General features: G+C 41.5%; 1 protein-coding gene across 1 annotated transcript; it reads right to left on the bottom strand.

The window, feature by feature from the left end:
- Positions 1-1,650: 1,650 nt before the first annotated feature.
- Positions 1,651-15,856, bottom strand: LOC124136591 (signal recognition particle subunit SRP72-like). The gene is made up of 19 exons (XM_046502557.2): positions 15,700-15,856; positions 14,696-14,813; positions 14,237-14,357; positions 13,758-13,823; positions 12,824-12,901; positions 12,121-12,229; positions 11,250-11,313; positions 10,518-10,656; positions 9,294-9,425; positions 8,291-8,419; positions 7,828-7,965; positions 7,210-7,305; positions 6,306-6,409; positions 5,078-5,155; positions 4,479-4,610; positions 4,243-4,292; positions 3,819-3,932; positions 2,694-2,736; positions 1,651-1,883 (listed from the first exon to the last, which is right to left on the bottom strand). Exons 1-19 carry the CDS (start codon positions 15,800-15,802, stop codon positions 1,715-1,717), a joined length of 1,983 nt encoding a protein of 660 aa, XP_046358513.2. The 5' UTR covers positions 15,803-15,856; the 3' UTR covers positions 1,651-1,714.
- Positions 15,857-18,373: the final 2,517 nt, after the last annotated feature.

Here is an 18,373-nt window from a genome sequence, read left to right on the forward strand (position 1 = left end):
AGTGTACTTAATCTGTTGAGCCCGTTTGTATATTAGTGACAGCCAGCTGAACGTGATAGGAGTCCAAATGGACACAGAAATGGAAAAGAAAGGGTACCGAGGAGTCATCAAGTTTTTGACTTTTGAGAAAAGTACTGAGGATAATGCCCTAGCTATTCCACTGTCGAAAGTTGGCAGCTATGTTTAAGGCTGGTTGAACAAGCCTTGGTGATGACCCTAGGTTTGGACGTCCCTCAACTGCCATCAATGAAGAATCGATCCACCTTCCCGAGGCAAGGGAGTTAACTGACTGTAAAAGTCATGTTTCCATCCTGCAGAACCAGACTGGTATTTCTGGGCCCGATCGTAGCGCCACCAGTGGCTATTACGAGTTATGTCCCTTCTAGATCCCTCCTATTGACCGATCAGATTCCACCTCTCATTTCACTTGCATTTGTTTCTAACAAAATGGCGGCGCCCAGGCAAGACGATCTGATCGATAATCAAAATCGTTTTTGCAATATAAAGTCTTATTTGGCGAAGTGCATGGATCCGCTGAAACTTATATTCATGAAAATATACAGATGAATAAGACATCTGCTCGTTGGGTGCCTAAGTTGCTAATTTCAGATCTTAAAGAAAAACAACTGACACTGCCCCCCCCCCCCCCCCCCCCCACAAAAAAAAAATAATAAATTTTTTTTTAAAAATTAGAGCTGATTGAGGAGGAATGGCACCATTCCACTTCTCCAGCACCAAAGAAAGTCAAGTCTTCAAGATCAGTGAAGAAAGTTATGGCCACTGTATTCTGGGATACGAAGGGTGTGATCCTTGTTGATTACTTTATAACTTAGAAAGTCAAAAGACGGTTACCGGTGCCTTCTTTGCTTCATTGCCTGAGAGACTATCAAAGAAAAGCAGCAAGGTGTACCGACTGCTGGAGTCCTACTACTTCATGACAATACCTCTTCTCACACCTCTTGACTTGCTGCTGCTGCTGTGCGAAATTGTGGGTCTGAAGAGCTTCCTCACCCTCCATACTCACCAGACCTGGCCTCAAGTAATTTCCACTGGTTCCCTTAACTGAAAGAACACCTTAATGGAAAGTGCTATGACGACAACGATGACCTCAAAGCTGCCGTAAAGGATGTTTTTCAGAAAAGTTCTTCTTGACTGGAATTGAAAAGCTTCACTATTGATATGAGAAGTCTATTGAAAACCAGGGAGATTATGTTGAAAAATATAATTAAAAACACTTTCACAATCGTTGGTTTTGTTTGTAAGGCTTAGAACTTTCTGACCAGCACTTATACAATGATTGGAAAACTTGTCGGTATACATGTTGAGTGTTTCATTAGCACTCGCACAGAGCTTGTGAAAGTCAGGGGCAAATAGGCATTGGATTCCACATGAACATTATTGTAGCAAGGAATGGCAGCTGTGTATTTGTGTAGGACATAGCTATAAATTTGCAGCTAGTTATTGTTCATTCCTTACTGTGATACACAGTAGTCCACTTGTTTCACTGTGTGTCAGTGTGATGAGAGGAAAGCCCTTAAGTGATGTAGGTCTTAGATGTTTACCACTTTGTTGAAGCCCCTGAGCACGGGTATGGTGCTGACAGACCTAGAATTCCCTCCAAGGAAGATAATAATTGCAACAACAACAAAAAATCAGTAATCATTTTATTTAACCATATCCACATTTCATATTGACAGTCAGGCAGCTCTTCTGTCTACCACCGATTTCCCTTCTTCCTCTTCTTCTTATTGGCCTGAGCTGGCTTCTGTTGCCGGGGTCCGTCCGTGCCCCCTGATGCCCCCGTGGTGCCCACTGAGGGGGAGGTGGGTTGTCCAGGGCGGGGGGAACTTGCAGCGCTTCCGGTAGGGGACTTGCCCATATCCCTACAGAACAAAATAGTGAGTCTTACACACCTTAGAATTACAACAATGTCCTGATGTAGGGTGTGAGTGAGTTGGGTTTAACGCCGCTTTTAACAGTATTCCAGTTATATCACGGCGTGTCAGCTTAATGTGGGAGGAAAGCCCGAAGTGATGCAGGTCTAAGACGTTTACCACTTCGGTGAAACCCACGAGCACGGGTATGGTGCTGACAAACCTAGAAACATAATCGGGGCGAACCGGGATTCGAACCCACAATCATAGGTTTCTGGCCTGCCCAAGGGACGCAACTCTGCACAGCGAATCGCGGCGCCTTAGACGACTGGGCCACCCGTGCCCCCCCCCCCCCCCCCCTGATGTAGGGGACACATGCATGGATTCAGGGTGGGTGGATGGATTGGTGGTGGGGGGGCTGAGAATGTGATAATATGTTGTTCCTAAGTCATACTACTCTAGCCAGAACCCAGACAATGACATGGCCTCCTGACAGTCAGCCATTCCACAGGTTTGTTTATTGTTTAATAGAATATAAAATATTCCAGCTATATGACTGACATCATGAACATGGATCCACACATTTGGGATACGATGACATGCATCAACCAGGTAAAAAGGCCTGACCAACCGATGCTGTTACTAGCCTCATTGCCTTTTACGGCAAGTATGGGTTGCTGAAGACCTATTCTACCCTGGATCATCACGGGTCCATTCCACAGGAGGGACCAAGAGATGGCCTTCCAGACAGTCAGCTATTCCCTATTTGCCTGTTTCTAGCAAGCACCTGTTCCTCCCCAAGATTCCATCAGTACTCACATGTCAGCAGCAGCTCCTGTTGTTGCCCCCTGAGTTCCTTTACCTGGACACAGAGGAGGCGGTTTATATATCACAACTAAACAATGCAATGTACACATCAACAGTAAGACTAACAGACTCTATTGTTTCTTTGTTGCTTAATGCAGCACGCAGCAATATTCCAGCCAACTGACTGCAGCTGTCAGTAATCAAGTCTGAACTAGAAAACCCAGTGATCAATATTGTGAACAATGATCCCTTCCATCAGGGTATGCCACAGTATCAGGATGTCACCAAACCAACCACCAATCCATTTGGTCACCTCTTACAACCAGCAAAGGCTGCTGGGAACCTATTCTAACCGAGAATCCTCAAGTGCTTCTGATTCTATTGTAACGTAAGGGACCAACCATTCAATATTTTGGGGTGGTGTAGAATTTGTTTTCGGACACATTAACAATTTCTTTGTTGTAAAATCTGAGGTTCGAAATGTAGGCTTGACTGCACGCAGCAATATTCCAGCCAACTGACTGCAGCTGTCAGTAATCAAGTCTGAACTAGAAAAACCAGTGATCAATATTGTGAACAATGATCCCTTCCATCAGGGTATGCCACAGTATCAGGATGTCACCAAACCAACCACCAATCCATTTGGTCACCTCTTACAACCAGCAAAGGCTGCTGGGAACCTATTCTAACCCAGAATCCTCAAGTGCTTCTGATTCTATTGTAACGTAAGGGACCAACCATTCAATATTTTGGGGTGGTGTGGAATTTGTTTTCGGACACATTAACAATTTCTTTGTTGTAAAATCTGAGGTTCGAAACATAGGCTTGACTTGGAAAGTAAATTAGCTTGTAATTGTGTTTTGGAAATTAGCTCCGTTGTACGCATGCTTAAAAAGCTTCATTGGCTATTTACGAGTGCTGTTTTTATACATTTGAGTATTTGAAATTACTAAATAATTGAAAATGATTAGGTTTTGAATATTTTGGGGGGGTATTTTACGCAAATACACAGCTGATCTGTAGCTCTACAATATCAATTTTCGGTGTCTCTTGTGGCTTTCTTGGGGTAATTAACATCTCTCATGTTCTAGCAAGGACCTATTTGGGTGATTACACTCGGGAAAACAGCAAACCTACCAATATCCTTCCTCTTGTCTTTCCTCTTCCCACGGTAGTACGACCTCTCGCGTTTAGGCAACCAGCGCTCGGAGTCAAGGTCGGTGGATGCATCAGTGTTCTTTGGCAGTTTACCTGTTGCAGAAGAAATGGGAGCTCAGAATTGAAGTTGATCCAGGGGTACAAGTGATACAACAAGTTCTACGGGCTTCTACTGAACAGTACAAGCTGAACAAGGAGGCACATCAAGCCTGTGTGTGAACACAAGCAATCGGATTTTCATAAGGATAAAACATTAGTAACACAAATTGTAACACAAATTGTAACACATGAACAATTGACTTCCTGATAAAGTAACTACAGGAACAATTAATGAACAATTTCCTCAATATGTGACAACTGTTCATATGTTCCAGGGAACAGGGAATACGATCTTTGTACCCACCCTTCTTCTTCTTCTTTCTCTTCTTCTTCTGAATGAGAGCATCTCCAGATCTAAGGCAGAAAGTCACACAATGAAACACAAAGAATCTCCATACATGCACAACACAGAATGAAAGGATTGAGAGTACAAATGAACCTTCAGCATCACAAGAAACAAGAGGTGATATCACGAGGCATGCAAAGGGACATAATTCCCTAATTGTTTTACGTGCAGACCACAAGACAAGATGTACCTACCCTCCCGGGGATGCCTCAGACTTGATGGTTTTCTTCATGTATTTGGGCCCCAGGGTACTGAATGCTGCTTCCAGGGCGTCCACGTCCACACTCTGTGCAATCTCCTCCACCGGGGGCAAGTCTTTGCTCACTCTGACATGTGTTAAGGTGTTCATATTTTGTCTTATAGTCTGCTGTTGTTAAGTTTCTTGACTTATAATTCTGCAATATCATGGTTAGTGTTATGGATGTGTTAAATCAAGTTGGTGTCATGATAGTAATCTCTATATCTGTTTCATGTCACTTAATTCTAATTTATTTCCTCAGACACAGTCTATCAAATATGCAGAAGAAACCATGATGGTCTTAATCCTGGTTTCCTCTTATGACGAGGATTACTAGGACTACATCTTCCTGAAACCAGTTGAACCCGGTGAATTATCTTCCCAAGAACATCAACATTGATATTTAAGTATAAGAACAAACTATATTCTTGAGCAAACTGAATTTAAGTGTACTAAAAAAATAAATGTGCATCTCTCCTGTGATGATGATGATGATGATGATGATGACTCAATGACTGAATGGCTAAGGGAGACAACTGCTGTGAGGAAGGATACTGTTGAGCCTTGCCCGGGTTGAACTGGGAGTATGCAGATATTAGCTGCGCCAACACTCGCGGATCATTTGGACTCGATCTAGAAGGCAGGAATCAAAGTGAGAATGTTTTTCAAGTTGCTTTTAGAAAGATTCCAAGTTCAGCAAGGGTTGAAACTGGACTTTTATAGTCACTTAACTCCTTTGCCTCGGGAAGATGTGAATCAGCAGAATTTGCCAATCTGCCTGGGCTTATTTCCAATGCAAAAAGGCGATACATCCAATGTCTTTGATCAGGACACCTGGTGTTATGTTAAAGTATCAAGTAAACGCAATGAGAGCATTGTTGAACACCATATTACACCATGTACACTAGGGCTGGGACAGGCTCTGAGAATGATCACGGTACCCACAGGACTACACAGACCCATGGTTAGTCACATGTTTTAATGACAAAAATTCACTACTATAACTCCAACGTTACCTACAAGGCGCTATTGTTCGCACTTCTTCAGAATAGTCGGAATCATATCATTGACTCTGCATTTGGCAGAGGTTTCTTATGAACATGGAAGTTGTTTTGTAGCTTCCATTTCCTGACAATACATGCATTCCTTCTCACTTTTATGTGTTTGATAAAGGTAAAGCCTCAACTTGAGTGTATGCTGGATCAGATCATTTTCATCCGATTTTCTGAATATTTTGCCACAGCTGTGGTAAACAATTCCCAAGTGTTTTGCACCCAACTTTCGAGTCCTACAGCAGGTACCCGGGTCGTGCCGGGTAATAGGGGGTCAGGTACAGTGTTCAAATTAAGCGCCTGCCTGTAAGCCCAAGGCAGGTATCTCATGTTGGGCAGGTTGTTACAAATTTGTATTGGTCCTTACGACCTGCAGTAAATTTATTGTCGACTTATTTGTCACAATAAGCTGCAGTTTTAAAGAGGGCCTGAAGAGTTTAGTCAGGGCCTGCAGCTTCTAAAGTCGGCAGCCTGGCAATTGTTTTTATTTCTAACATTGGTCGGGTATCCAGGTAATGAATTTGGACTTGTCCAATCCTTAATGTCAACATAAATTTCGTGAAACAGTGTAAACCAAAAGTACTGTAAAATTTATGTTCTTCATGACACTATTTTGGCAGCCATAGTGCTATTAGGTTTCCTGAAGCGGTATCAGATGACTACATCACTTATGATGTAATTTAGGAGGTAGTGCTTAAAGGCTTTTGCGAAAGTTTGAGATCACAACTTACTTGCGAAGATCCTCCAACATTTTGGCTGCTTGCTCTGCATTGCCATTTTTCAGCTGGAAGTTGGCGGCAGCTCGGGTGATGGTCAAGAGGTCATCAGACTTGGGCTGCAGGAGACAATGGCTCACACGTTCACTTACCACCTGACTCACATCCCCATGCACATTCAAGTACAGTTTGTTCTTAGTATTTATACTTCCAAGTTTATCTCCCAACAAACACACAAACATGTAACAAAGTTCACTTGAAATGTGAGTGAGTGAGTATGGTTTTACGCCGCTTTTAGCAATATTCCAGCAATATCACAGTGGGGGACACCAGAAATGGGCTTCACACACTGTACCCATGTCGGGAATCGAACCCGGGTCTTCAGCGTGACAAGCGAACGCTTTAACCCCTGGGCTACCCGACCGCCCCGTGAAATGTGAGGTTACTTGAGGCAAATGTAACTGTCTTAACAGAAAAAGTAAGCTGCACTATCGAATCATAAAAGATACATCAGCATGTCTTGAGCTGAAAACATATAAACATTTACCTCTTAACTCATAAATGTCATGAGGATAGGTCTGTCAAAATATTTTATTACAATTAATACAAAATATAACATGTCTGTTGAATGTGGCCCCAGTAAATGTCACTGATGAGGTCACCATTATGGAAGTTCTATTTTCATGTATTCTTTCGATGTTGAAGTCTATTTGTGATGTCTATGGATTGCTTTGATATTCTGTTTCTAGGTTTAATCATATAAAACCATACAATTGCAAGCAGAGAATATTTTTCTGCTTATTTTTAGCTTTGTCTCCCTATTTTTCAAACAGTGACACTGTTGTGTGCAGCAATATTGGAAGCATCAGACAAACATGGCGGATAACTCTGGAGGCAATGGTCAGTGTGTACTACTGACCTCATTCTTCTTGTACCAGGCCACAGCCTTGATGAGGACCTCGGAGGCTGCATCCTTGTCTTCCTGGCTCAAGTACAACGTCACCAGTGCAGACACCTACAACAGCACGTCACAACACCACTGCAGCACTTAACAATGTAACCATGGTAACGTGTCAACTTTCCACTATGACCTCAAGAGGCATGAGGTTAGGTCTGAGGTACCATGGATCCGACAAAAGTAGGACGCTTAAGTCGCTGAATTGAACATTTAAAATCTCGCATTGAATGCATGGTTCAAATTCCACTTAGCACTGTGAATCTATAGGTAAATTAGCTCATAGTATGTTTATTTTCAATATCTAACAATACAACCTGTTCAAAGAAAAAAAAATTTATGTTTAAAGCCGCAATTAGCAATATTCCAGCTATATGACATCAGGTTGCATATATAATTGAGTATGGACCAGACAATCCAGTGATTGATAATGTGAGCAACGATCAACACTTTTTTGGTTAGTGGACATTCAATAAACAAAGTCACAGCATCTGACCACCCGGACAATTTGGTCCAGCATAGGGACCTATTGTAATCCAAGAGGTTGTGTAAATTACAAAGGAGGGTGGAGGTATGACTTACTATGCCTGGTCTGTAGGCGATGTCTCCAAGGGTCTTGAGGGCGTCACATGCCTGGTACACTGCGCCCTGACTCAGGTACAGCTGGGCTATAACCAGCTGAATACTGAAGCACTGATCCGGGTGGGATTTGACGTACGTCTGCAACACAACATCAAGAAAGGAAATATCAGTTAGGACATCATGTAGGGGAATATCAGTTAGGACATCATGTAGGGAAATATCAGTTAGGACATCATGTAGGGAAATATCACTTAAGACATCATGTAGGGAATTATCAGGGCATTACATAGGGAAACATCAGTTAAGACATCATGTAGGGCATTATCAGTTTGGACATGTTGGAAAACATTAGTTAGGACATCATGTAAGGAAATATTAGTGAGGACATCTTGTAGGGAAATATCAGTACATCATGAAGATCAGTTGTCAGATTGTACACTGCATGACGAGTCAGCTGACGTACCTGCAGACAAGCCACAGCTTTCTTCACATCCTTGTCCTTGACATACTGTGCGGCCTGTATCAGCACCGGGGTGTCGATGTCGGGGTACTGCGACATGAGCTTACTTGCCAGGTTGTGACACAAATCTCCCTGAAAAGTACAATGACAGATCCTATCAGCTGTTACATGCAGATAATACAAGACATAGGACCAACAGGCCTAATAAGAGCGAGCGAGTTTTGCAGGTACTTGGAAAGGTGCCCATATATACAGCATGAGTGGTTCCCAGTGACAAATCTCGTGACTATCCTCTTGTAGAAGAAGGAATATGTTGATGCAGGTGCCTTAATTTCCTGTCTCAACTTTGTCCATGCTTTACTTTAGAATGTGTGTTAGCTTCAAGAAGCACATTGAAGAGGTGGCAGACAGTGGCAGATGCTTGACAGAATCACAAAGTAGACATGAGTGAACAACTGGGTGTATGCAACAGTACCTTAATCTTGACCCCCCTACTTGTCCAGCTGCTGTCTGGACACCCCTACTTGTCCAGCTGCTGTCTAGACAACCCTACATATCCAGCTGTTATCTAGACACCCCAACATATCCAGCTGTTATCTAGACACCCCTACTTGTCCAGCTGTTATCTAGACAACCCTACATATCCAGCTGTTATCTGGACAACCCTACATATACAGCTGTTATCTAGACACCCCAATATATCCAGCTGTTATCTAGACAACCCTACATATCCAGCTGTTATCTAGACACCCCAACATATCCAGCTGTTATCTAGACACCCCAACATATCCAGCTGTTATCTAGACAACCCTACATATCCAGCTGTTATCTAGACACCCCAACAAATCCAGCTGTTATCTAGACAACCCTACTTGTCCAGCTGTTATCTAGACACCCCAACATATCCAGCTGTTATCTGGACACCCCTACTTGTCCAGCGATTATCTAGACACCCTACTTGTCCAGCTGTTATCTGGACACCCTACACATGGATGAGAGCAGTCACCTGGTTGGAGTACATGTGCAGGAGACACTGGTTCAGCTGGATGTTGGTCTTCTGGTTGGACGTCAGCTTGTGCTTCAGACTGTCTCCTGTGGCTGCCTTCATCTTTCTCTTCGAGTCAAACACGTTCTGGTCCTGCGGAGACAATACAAGGGATGAGGTTTGGTCGTTTGTTGTTTAACCCCACACTCAGCAATATTCCAGCTATATGACAGGCTGTCATGGACCTGTTCTTAGTATGATTTGTTTGTTTGTTGTATATGCCACACTCAGCAATATTCCAGCTATATGACGGCAGCTGTAAATAATTGAGTCAATCAGACAATCCAGTGATTGATAGTATGAGCAACAATCCACAACTTTGGGGTACAACTGATTCTGACCACTTCATCACTGAAGTCACCTCTTGTGACAACCACAGGTTGCTGGGGACCAATTCTACCTTCACATCCCCATGTGGCATCAGGATGAGGACTTGTTGAAATGTGGGGTGAGGTATGGGTTGGGTGGGGTGGGGGGGGGGGGGGGGAGACATTTACCTTCCCTCCCCATGACACGATAAAATGACTAACCTTCAGTGAGAAACAAATGAATGAGTAAATGAGTATTGTTTTTATGCCGCTTTTAGCAATATCCCAGCAATAACAATGACTGTTGCTTGTTTATTCATGTCAGTCAGGAGCAACATAAGTTGAAATATTGAAGTTATTCTTAACCTAGAGAATGAAACGGCATATCCTTGACAATCCAGTGTATACTATCGACAAAAGATAAGGGAACTATATAACTGTTTGAATGTCGCTATCGTTCAGGTGTTCATTTACAATGCCGTGGCGTGGCGTGGCGTGGCGTTCTGAACGCTATGTCACAAATTAAATTTTCGATAATGTATGAACAGCACATGATGCACGTGCACATGGAAGCCAAGCACATTCTTGAAACACTCAGAGTGAGTGAGTATGGTTTTACACCGCTTTTAGCAATATTCCAGCAAAATCACGGCGGGGGACACCAGAAATGGGCTTCACACATTGTACCCATGTCGGGAATGGAACATGGGTCTTCGGCGCGATGATTGAATGTTTTAACTACTAGGCTACCCGACCACCTGTGAGAGACAAGACTACTCAGCAAAGTGATCAAAGTGACACTTTAATAATCCCTCCAGCATGAAGCTGACAAAGATGTTGAAAGCAGCGTGACGTTCTGGAGGCACAGCCTGCTCACCTTGTTGAGGGTGACCATGTTGTTGGACGCGACCGCCACCAGGCCGATGTCGGACGGCTTGTTCCGCAGGACCTGGTTGTACAACTTGTTGGCCTCGCTGTTACGGTGGAGTTGCTGCAGCACATACGCCAGCTGGACTCTACACATTCAGATGTAAAATGCAAATTAGGGCTGGGAAAATACAAATACAAAGTCCTGAATATTCAAAGTGAGTGAGTTGGGTTTAACGCCGCTTTTAACAGTATTCCAGTTATATCGTGGCGTGTGGGCTTAATGTGGGAGGAAAGCCTGAAGTGATGCAGGTCTCAGACGTTTACCACTTCGGTGAAACCCACGAGCACGAGTATGATGCTGACAAACCAAGAAACATAATCAGGGCAAACCGGAATTCGAACCCACAATCATAGGTTTCTGGCGTGCACCTTTGACGACTGGGCCACCCGTGCCCCCTGTTCATTGAAAGAAAGGTGACTATACAATATAACCTACATGTAACATACAACTGACTGTGTAACATTGTTCTGTATGGATACTTTCACCCAAACACTTCAGGAAACATGCATGAAACCATGCATTGACGTATTTGTGGACTGTCCCACCTCTACTACAAGCTGGTCAGTTTTCACATCACAAGCAGGACAGACAGGTGGGAAAATGGAGGTACACTTGGCTACTGAACATGACTGAACCTACTCAGATATTATTTATTGTTACCATGGTTACGCTATTTACCTAATGATCGCCAGCTCCTCTTCCAACTCATCTTCAGCCAACTCGGGATCATTTTTCAACTCAGCTGTGGAACACAGGTTGGCATGAACATAATGAAGATCAACAGCACCACACCAGGGCCCACTTGCACAAAACCATCTTAGCGCTAAGACTATTGTAAGCCTATGTTAAAGTATGGGAGTTAAGATCATCTTAGGGCTAAGATCGCTTTGTGCAAGTGGGTCCAGGTGTGCACAGAAAACATCCAACTAACCATTAAAATCAGCAATGATTAGTTCTTTTGATTACCAGATCTAAGCAATGATCAGATCTTTTGATTATCCAATCTGAGCAATGATCAGATCTTTTGATTATCAAATCTAAGCAATGATTAGATCTTTTGATTATCAAATCTAAGAAATGATTAGTTCTTTTCATTATCAAATCTAAGCAATGATTAGCTCATTTGATTATCAAATCTAAGCAATGATTAGTTGTTTTCATTATCAAATTTAAGCAATGATTAGATCTTTTGATTATCAAATCTAAGCAATTAGATCTTTTGATTTATAAATCTAAGCAATGATAAGTTCTTTTCATTATCAAATCTAAACAATTAGTTCTTTTGATTATCAAATTGAAACAATGATCAGATCTTTTGATTGTCAAATCTAAGAAATGATTTGTTCTTTTCATTATCAAATCTAAGCAATGATTAATTCTTTTCATTATGAAATCTAAGCAATGATTAGTTCTTTTCATTATCAAATCTAAGCAATGATTAATTCTTTTCATTATGAAATCTAAGCAATGATTAGTTCTTTTCATCATCAAACCTAAGCAATGATTAATTCTTTTCATTGTGAAATCTAAGCTGCTAATTTGAACCCACCTTCAGCACTGCGGAGTTTCTCCTCGGCCGTCTTGTACTCGCCGCGGCCGATGTAGTAACACGCGCTGTTGTAGCTGATCTCATAGGATCCCTCCAGTCCAGGGTCATCCTAAAACATGGAACACTGGACATAATGAAGAGGAGATCTTTCCAATGTCACTTCATGCCACTTCATGACAAAACTAACAAGCAGTCAAGTGTTACCACAGAATCTTATTCTTATGCTACATGTGATTTCCAAACGTTACAGGCTTATCCTGCACGAGACAAATGGTGCATCTCTAATACCAGGAATTTCAAACCCTGGTCTCACACTTTCTGTTCTACTTGACCATCGTAGAGAACTGTACCACAGAGAAGACTGTAGAGTGAAAAGACTTCACCAAGTCTATGATAGGATGGACAGGGAGTGTGAAGAATGTGAGAGGAATCTATTGTGAGAGTGTTAAACACAGGTCATGTGAGCCACCATGGTATACCAATATATTATTCAAAAATACAATTAATTGTTCTGTATGTAAATTACCCTTGCTGACCTTCAATTAATCAATTTAACGCTAGATATGAACGAGGCTGTTGTGGCAGTGAATTAATCATCTTAATATTTTAGCATCGATATTCATAAATCTGTATCGATAATGCATCGACATTCAAAATTTACCAATACATCAATAGCGCCCAAAACAATGACATCCTTACTCACCACATCATTGCCGTTCCACATCTGCAGCGCTGCTACAACAGCAGTGAGGTTGGTCTGTCTCTCCTCATCAAAGTCATCCTGTAATCAGGGATGGTGAGTCTTACAGGCAGATCAAGATGGAGATAACATGTGCATGGAGAAGACATGAAACACCCATGTCCAGTAGGGGTGAAACCATACATAGGTGTACAGGTGCATCGTGAGTTTTCATGTGACGACAATACATTTCTTTCTGTATCTATGCAAGACGATACACTTGCTGAAATATTTTACTACTCGTTACTCATTTACAGATCGCAAAATGTGTTGTAATAAGCGTTTTCAAATTCACTACTAAACATATCTGTTAAGAACATGTCTCTACGCCAGCTTTTCCTTTTGAAATTGCTGTGAAATTTTTATTGTCAAGAAGTTTCCATGCAATATGAGTCAAATCGCATGGAAACTTCTTCACAATAAAATTTTGACGTATATATGTGTGAAGCGATACATATCGTATTGTATCCTTTGTATCGTAATACATATCATATGTGAGCTTGCTGTATTGTTTCCTTAAAACACTGTCGAGGGAAGTAAAGGGAAGCTGTGACCATGGTCTCTGTGGTAACATAGTCAAGTCCATTGCAAATACAATAGAAACACAAAAACTCTTACTGAATCATTATCTGAGATAGTGCAAGTATTCGTGACAGAAAACGTATGATGTCCGAAAACCTATGCTGGTGAAAGCTCTGATCGAAAACAGGACAATCCGCCCCAACTGTCCGGTTTTCGATCATATTTTTCGGAGTGTTTTTTTTAAAAAATTTATTACATTTTTACGCGGAAGATGATTTTTTCCGAGGACAACTGTTTTAAAAAACGCGATTTTCCGCGTTTCCGCGGAGATTTCACATCCCTGTGAGATGGTTGTATTGAAAATGTAACTGCAAACCTGTGAGTTCTTGACGATATCTCGGTAGAGGTCGTAACACTCCTCGTACTCTTCTAGGCGATACAGCTGGAAGCAGATTAACAATCATGACAGTTGGGGGCTGATTTGTTGTTGATACTTTGAGCAATGTTCCATCGAGTTATGGTTTGTTTGTTTGTCTGTTAATGCTGCACTCAGCAATATTCCAGCTATATGACGGCGGTCTGTAAATAATTGAGTCTGGACCAGACAATCCAGTGATTGACGTCACGAGCATCGATCCACGCAATTGGGATACGATGACAAGCATCAACCAAGCCAGCGAAGCGAGTCTGACCACCCGATCCCCTTAGTTGCCTTTTACGGCAAGCATGGGTTGCTGAAGACCTTTTTAACCCCAGATCTTCAGGGATCTCAAACAGCCACTTGAATTAAAATAAGTGGATTACAACAGATACCACTGGATGATTTCCCCCTAGTTCAGTGAGTGAGTCGCTTACTACTTGTGCTAGGAGCTCCTTGCTGCGACTGTCTGGGTTGGTAATGGAGCGGAGGGTCGTCAATGCTTCCTGGGTACGGTTCAGACGGTACTCGCAGTAGGCTTTCTCAAACTTCAGATTCCTGTTAAAGATAAATTAATCAGTGAATTTCATTCATTCTTTTAAAAAACAATCTACACAATATCATGTAGAAATTTAGATGATATCAGTTGTTTTAATAAAATGAATTAACATGTTTAAATGGTCACATGTGCATCTAACAATGTCCAATATCATACTAAATAAATGATCTTAAATGATAATCATTTTGGGTCTCAGTATTCACCTTTCTAAGCGACCGAAGATATATAGAACTATTCTAAGATTTCATGAACTACGACGAAACCCACAAGTTGCCGAGCAAGGCTAATGTGACTAATGAAACAATATCTACACCATGTACGCAATCCAATGACTCACAATTGCAGCTTCTTGTCTTTGTGTACGGCAGTGAGGGCTTCCTCGAAGCGGTCCAGGAGAAGGAAGCTGACTACTTTACACTGAAATGCCTCCTCCTCTTCTGGGTTCTGTTGGAGAACTGTACAAAACATGATACAAGATAATTAACATGAATGTGGTTGACAAACAGATGTGGGGATGAGCATGGTGAATGAGTTGGATAAGTGCAATTATTTCACCACTTTCGTCATGTTTAATTGTTTATACAATTTCAATTATTTTTCACCATGTTCACAGGCTGATATCAAATGAATACACACGATAACCACTATATAGTCAGACATGGGCAACATAATATAAAAGTTACAAGTACAACAATGTCTGTTAAGTGGCTTCTAGTGAAGAGAGTTTCAACATCTTTATCCTTTTAATGCAATGTCGTGGTACAGATGCAAGTACCTTTAATAAACAATTGCAAGTGTACGGTAATCATGTTAATGGTACTGGCAACAGAAACTTCATCCACAACAATGTCTGTGAACATGCCACATGAAGAAAATGTCTGCAGACTGAACTGAACAGGATTATGATACAGCATTTGCTATCCCTCGTGAAAATAAACAAGTGTGGTGAACAAACGGGTGCTTAAGAGAAACATGCTCAAACTATCTGTTAGAAGGACTAATGAATGTCTGGCAGGTACTGACTAGTTAGGCTATCTGGCTGGGTTGAGTTCACTTCCCAAGAATCAGACGACGCACTTAAAGTTAACTATTTTAGTGATTGAGAAACTTGTATCCTGTATACCCTCAAATTCCCGGAAAGAAAACTACGAAATGTAAATTTCGAAACGAATAAGCACAACATTAGCATGACTGAGTAAGCTGTTGAACCACTTCACTGGTGAAGGCTGGGGAACCATATGGCATATGGCGTTTGCTTGTTGACCATATCCTCGAATGGTCGAAGGAAAAAGAAGTTAGTCGCTTTTCAGTGAAATGAAAGACCGGATTAGAGTAACTTACTTTTATTCGCAACCTTAATTGCTCTTTCATACTCTTGTTTTTGTCCAAACCGATTTAAATCGGCATAAAGAGCAGGTAACGTTCCTTGGCCCGGCTGTGCCATGTTGGGATAATGACTCGTTTATCGGACCAAACTCTTATATAGACTAATTATATTGGCTGGAATAGCGAGTTTCTCTTTCTTGTCTCTTTAGCTAGAGAGTAAGTCGAGCACGAGTTATACCCCTTATTAAATGGGCGTGACTGTTGCAGGCTTTGACATATGAAAGAAATGCTGATGATACAGTGATGTATAGACCTGCACAAAATCCACATTATCAGCACTTACATGGGTTGTATTTATGCCCCCCTAACCACTTGTCGACAAGTCTAATGAAATTCATGCAGGGCAAGTCAAATGTTTTGCTGTGTTTTAACGCAAAGAAACGAGATTAAGGCGTAAAGAGCGATTGTAGTGTCAATGGAGAATTGTACTTTGCCTACAGTGTGAACCTTTATTCAGGAAAGGGAGAAATTGGAAGTGGTGTCTCTCTTACAGATCCCAGAGCATATCTGTTATAAACTATAAACCATTCACCCCAATCCACTCTTATCCCCTTCTCATCTCAAGCAGCGTATACGCATCCCCTTACCTGTTCCAGAAATTGAGAGTCTTGAATTGAGTGAGTGAGTGAGTTGGGTTTAACGCCGCTTTTAACATTATTCCAGTTATATCACGGCGTGTCAGCTTGATGTGGGAGGAAAGCCCGAAGTGATGCAGGTCTTAGACGTTTACCACTTCGGTGAAACCCACGAGCACGGGTATGGTGCTGACAAACCTAGAAACATAATTGGGGCGAACCGAGATTCGAACCCACAATCATAGGTTTCTGGCGTGCCCAAGGGACGCACCTCTGCACAGCGAATCGCGGCGCCTTAGACGACTGGGCCACCCGTGCCCCCGAGAGACTTGAAGGTTCCTTAATACTCCTTTATAGAATAATTTTCATTTAACCTCATACATAACGTTATTTCAGAGACTATATGCGAGTTTATTGCTATGTCATCTTTGCTGACATCTTGTGGAAAAGGGATTAAAACTCCATGTCTTAACTGACACGACAACCAAATATATGTGCCTCTCACATGTATAGCATAGGAACGTCGATACCATCAACAATTCTGAAATCCCATGGGGCAGTGGCGTAGTGGTTAAAGCGTTCGCTCGTCACGCCGAAGACCTGTGTTCGATTCCCCACACGGGTATAATGTGTGAAGCCCATTTCTAGTGTCCCCCACCGTCAGACAGCTTGTGTAAAGTCACGTGACCACATTGTTACTTAAAATAACAAATAACAAATAAATAAATAAATAAATAAATAAATAAATAAATAAATAAATAAATAAATAAATAAATAAATAAATAAATAACAAAAGTGTGCACTATGTTTATTCATCTCATAAATGACCAAAAAATACTTAACATAAGTAAACACATGTTATAGTGAGTGAGTATGGTTTTACGCCGCTTTTAGCAATATTCCAGCAATATCACGGCGGGGGACACCAGAAATGGGCTTCACACATTGTACCCATGTCGGGAATCGAACCCGGGTCTTCGGCGTGACGAGCGAACGCTTTAACCACTAGGCTACCCGACTGCTCCAAACACATGTTATAAATATTTTATTGAAGTAGTTTGTTGACGTACAGACACAAGAGACACTTGCTGTCACTCAGGAAATCTGTGATTTTGCTTTGAATGACGTATCTGTACGGAAGCCTTTTAGGGCCATTTTTATTTAATTTATTTTTTTTATACTAAGTTGAAATTTCAAGATACTATCTTGAAATTTCAAGATACTATCTTGAAATTTTCAGCTTCTATATCTTGAAATTTCAACTTAGTATCTTGAAATGTCAAGATAGTACCTTGAAATTTCAACTTACTATCTTGAAATTTCAACTTCTATATCTTGAAATTTTAACTTAATATCTTGAAATGTCAAGATAGTATAAAAAAACCAAAAAAACCAAATGGCCCTGAAAGGCTTCCGTATATCTGGTCGAGTGTCGTCAATGTATTCAAACAGTTGCGATTGTTACTTTTGTTAATTGAGAGTGTCAATTGAGGACACCATGTCAGTAATCCAGTTAATCAATAGCCTTTGCTGCCGCTTTAAACACGTTTACGCGCTCAGTGGAATCATGTAGAGTTATCGATGCAATTTGCATTTCGATAGATTGTTGGGTAAGCGGTAACCAATACTAGCAGAAGCTCCAAGAGCTATGAGGAATTGTTGGTGAAGGACTCGCATCCTTCATTAACCAGGGGCAGATAATCCGCGATTACTTGTTTCTAGGTGAAGTTAAATTGGGTCTAACGTCCCGTCCAAGATTATTGCACTTATAACGACGTGCATGTGTAAGAGTGAATATTATCCTACCCTATTTTTATATCCCGGGGATGAAATTCTCTAGTGTCATTATGATTCTCCCTAGTGAATTTGAACCCATACCAGTGTGTTTAATCCTATCCTATACTATACTCGAGAGTAAAACTTCCCCCGGGATAATATTTAGGTAGGATATAATCATCGTTTACACATGCACGTGTGTGTCTAGCTGCTTGTATTAGTCCGGACTTATGCCGATTTATAGTGCTAACCTACTGAGATATCATGCCGCAGTTTAA

The sequence above is a fragment of the Haliotis rufescens genome, unplaced genomic scaffold, assembly GCF_023055435.1.
Source record: "Haliotis rufescens isolate VD_foot unplaced genomic scaffold, xgHalRufe1.0.p SCAF_12, whole genome shotgun sequence".
In the NCBI taxonomy this organism is placed as follows: Eukaryota; Metazoa; Mollusca; class Gastropoda; order Lepetellida; family Haliotidae; genus Haliotis; species Haliotis rufescens.

Bases quoted from the DNA above. Each gene is read 5' to 3' on its own strand.
- LOC124136591 (XM_046502557.2), bottom strand. From the start codon at position 15,802: ATGGCACAGCCGGGCCAAGGAACGTTACCTGCTCTTTATGCCGATTTA. The intron at 13,824-14,236 runs GTAAGCGACTCA...ATCTGCTTCCAG, and splicing joins AGGAGCTCCTAGCACAAGTA to CTGTATCGCCTAGAAGAGTA. The intron at 12,902-13,757 runs GTTTGCAGTTAC...CCCTGATTACAG, and splicing joins ATATCGTCAAGAACTCACAG to GATGACTTTGATGAGGAGAG.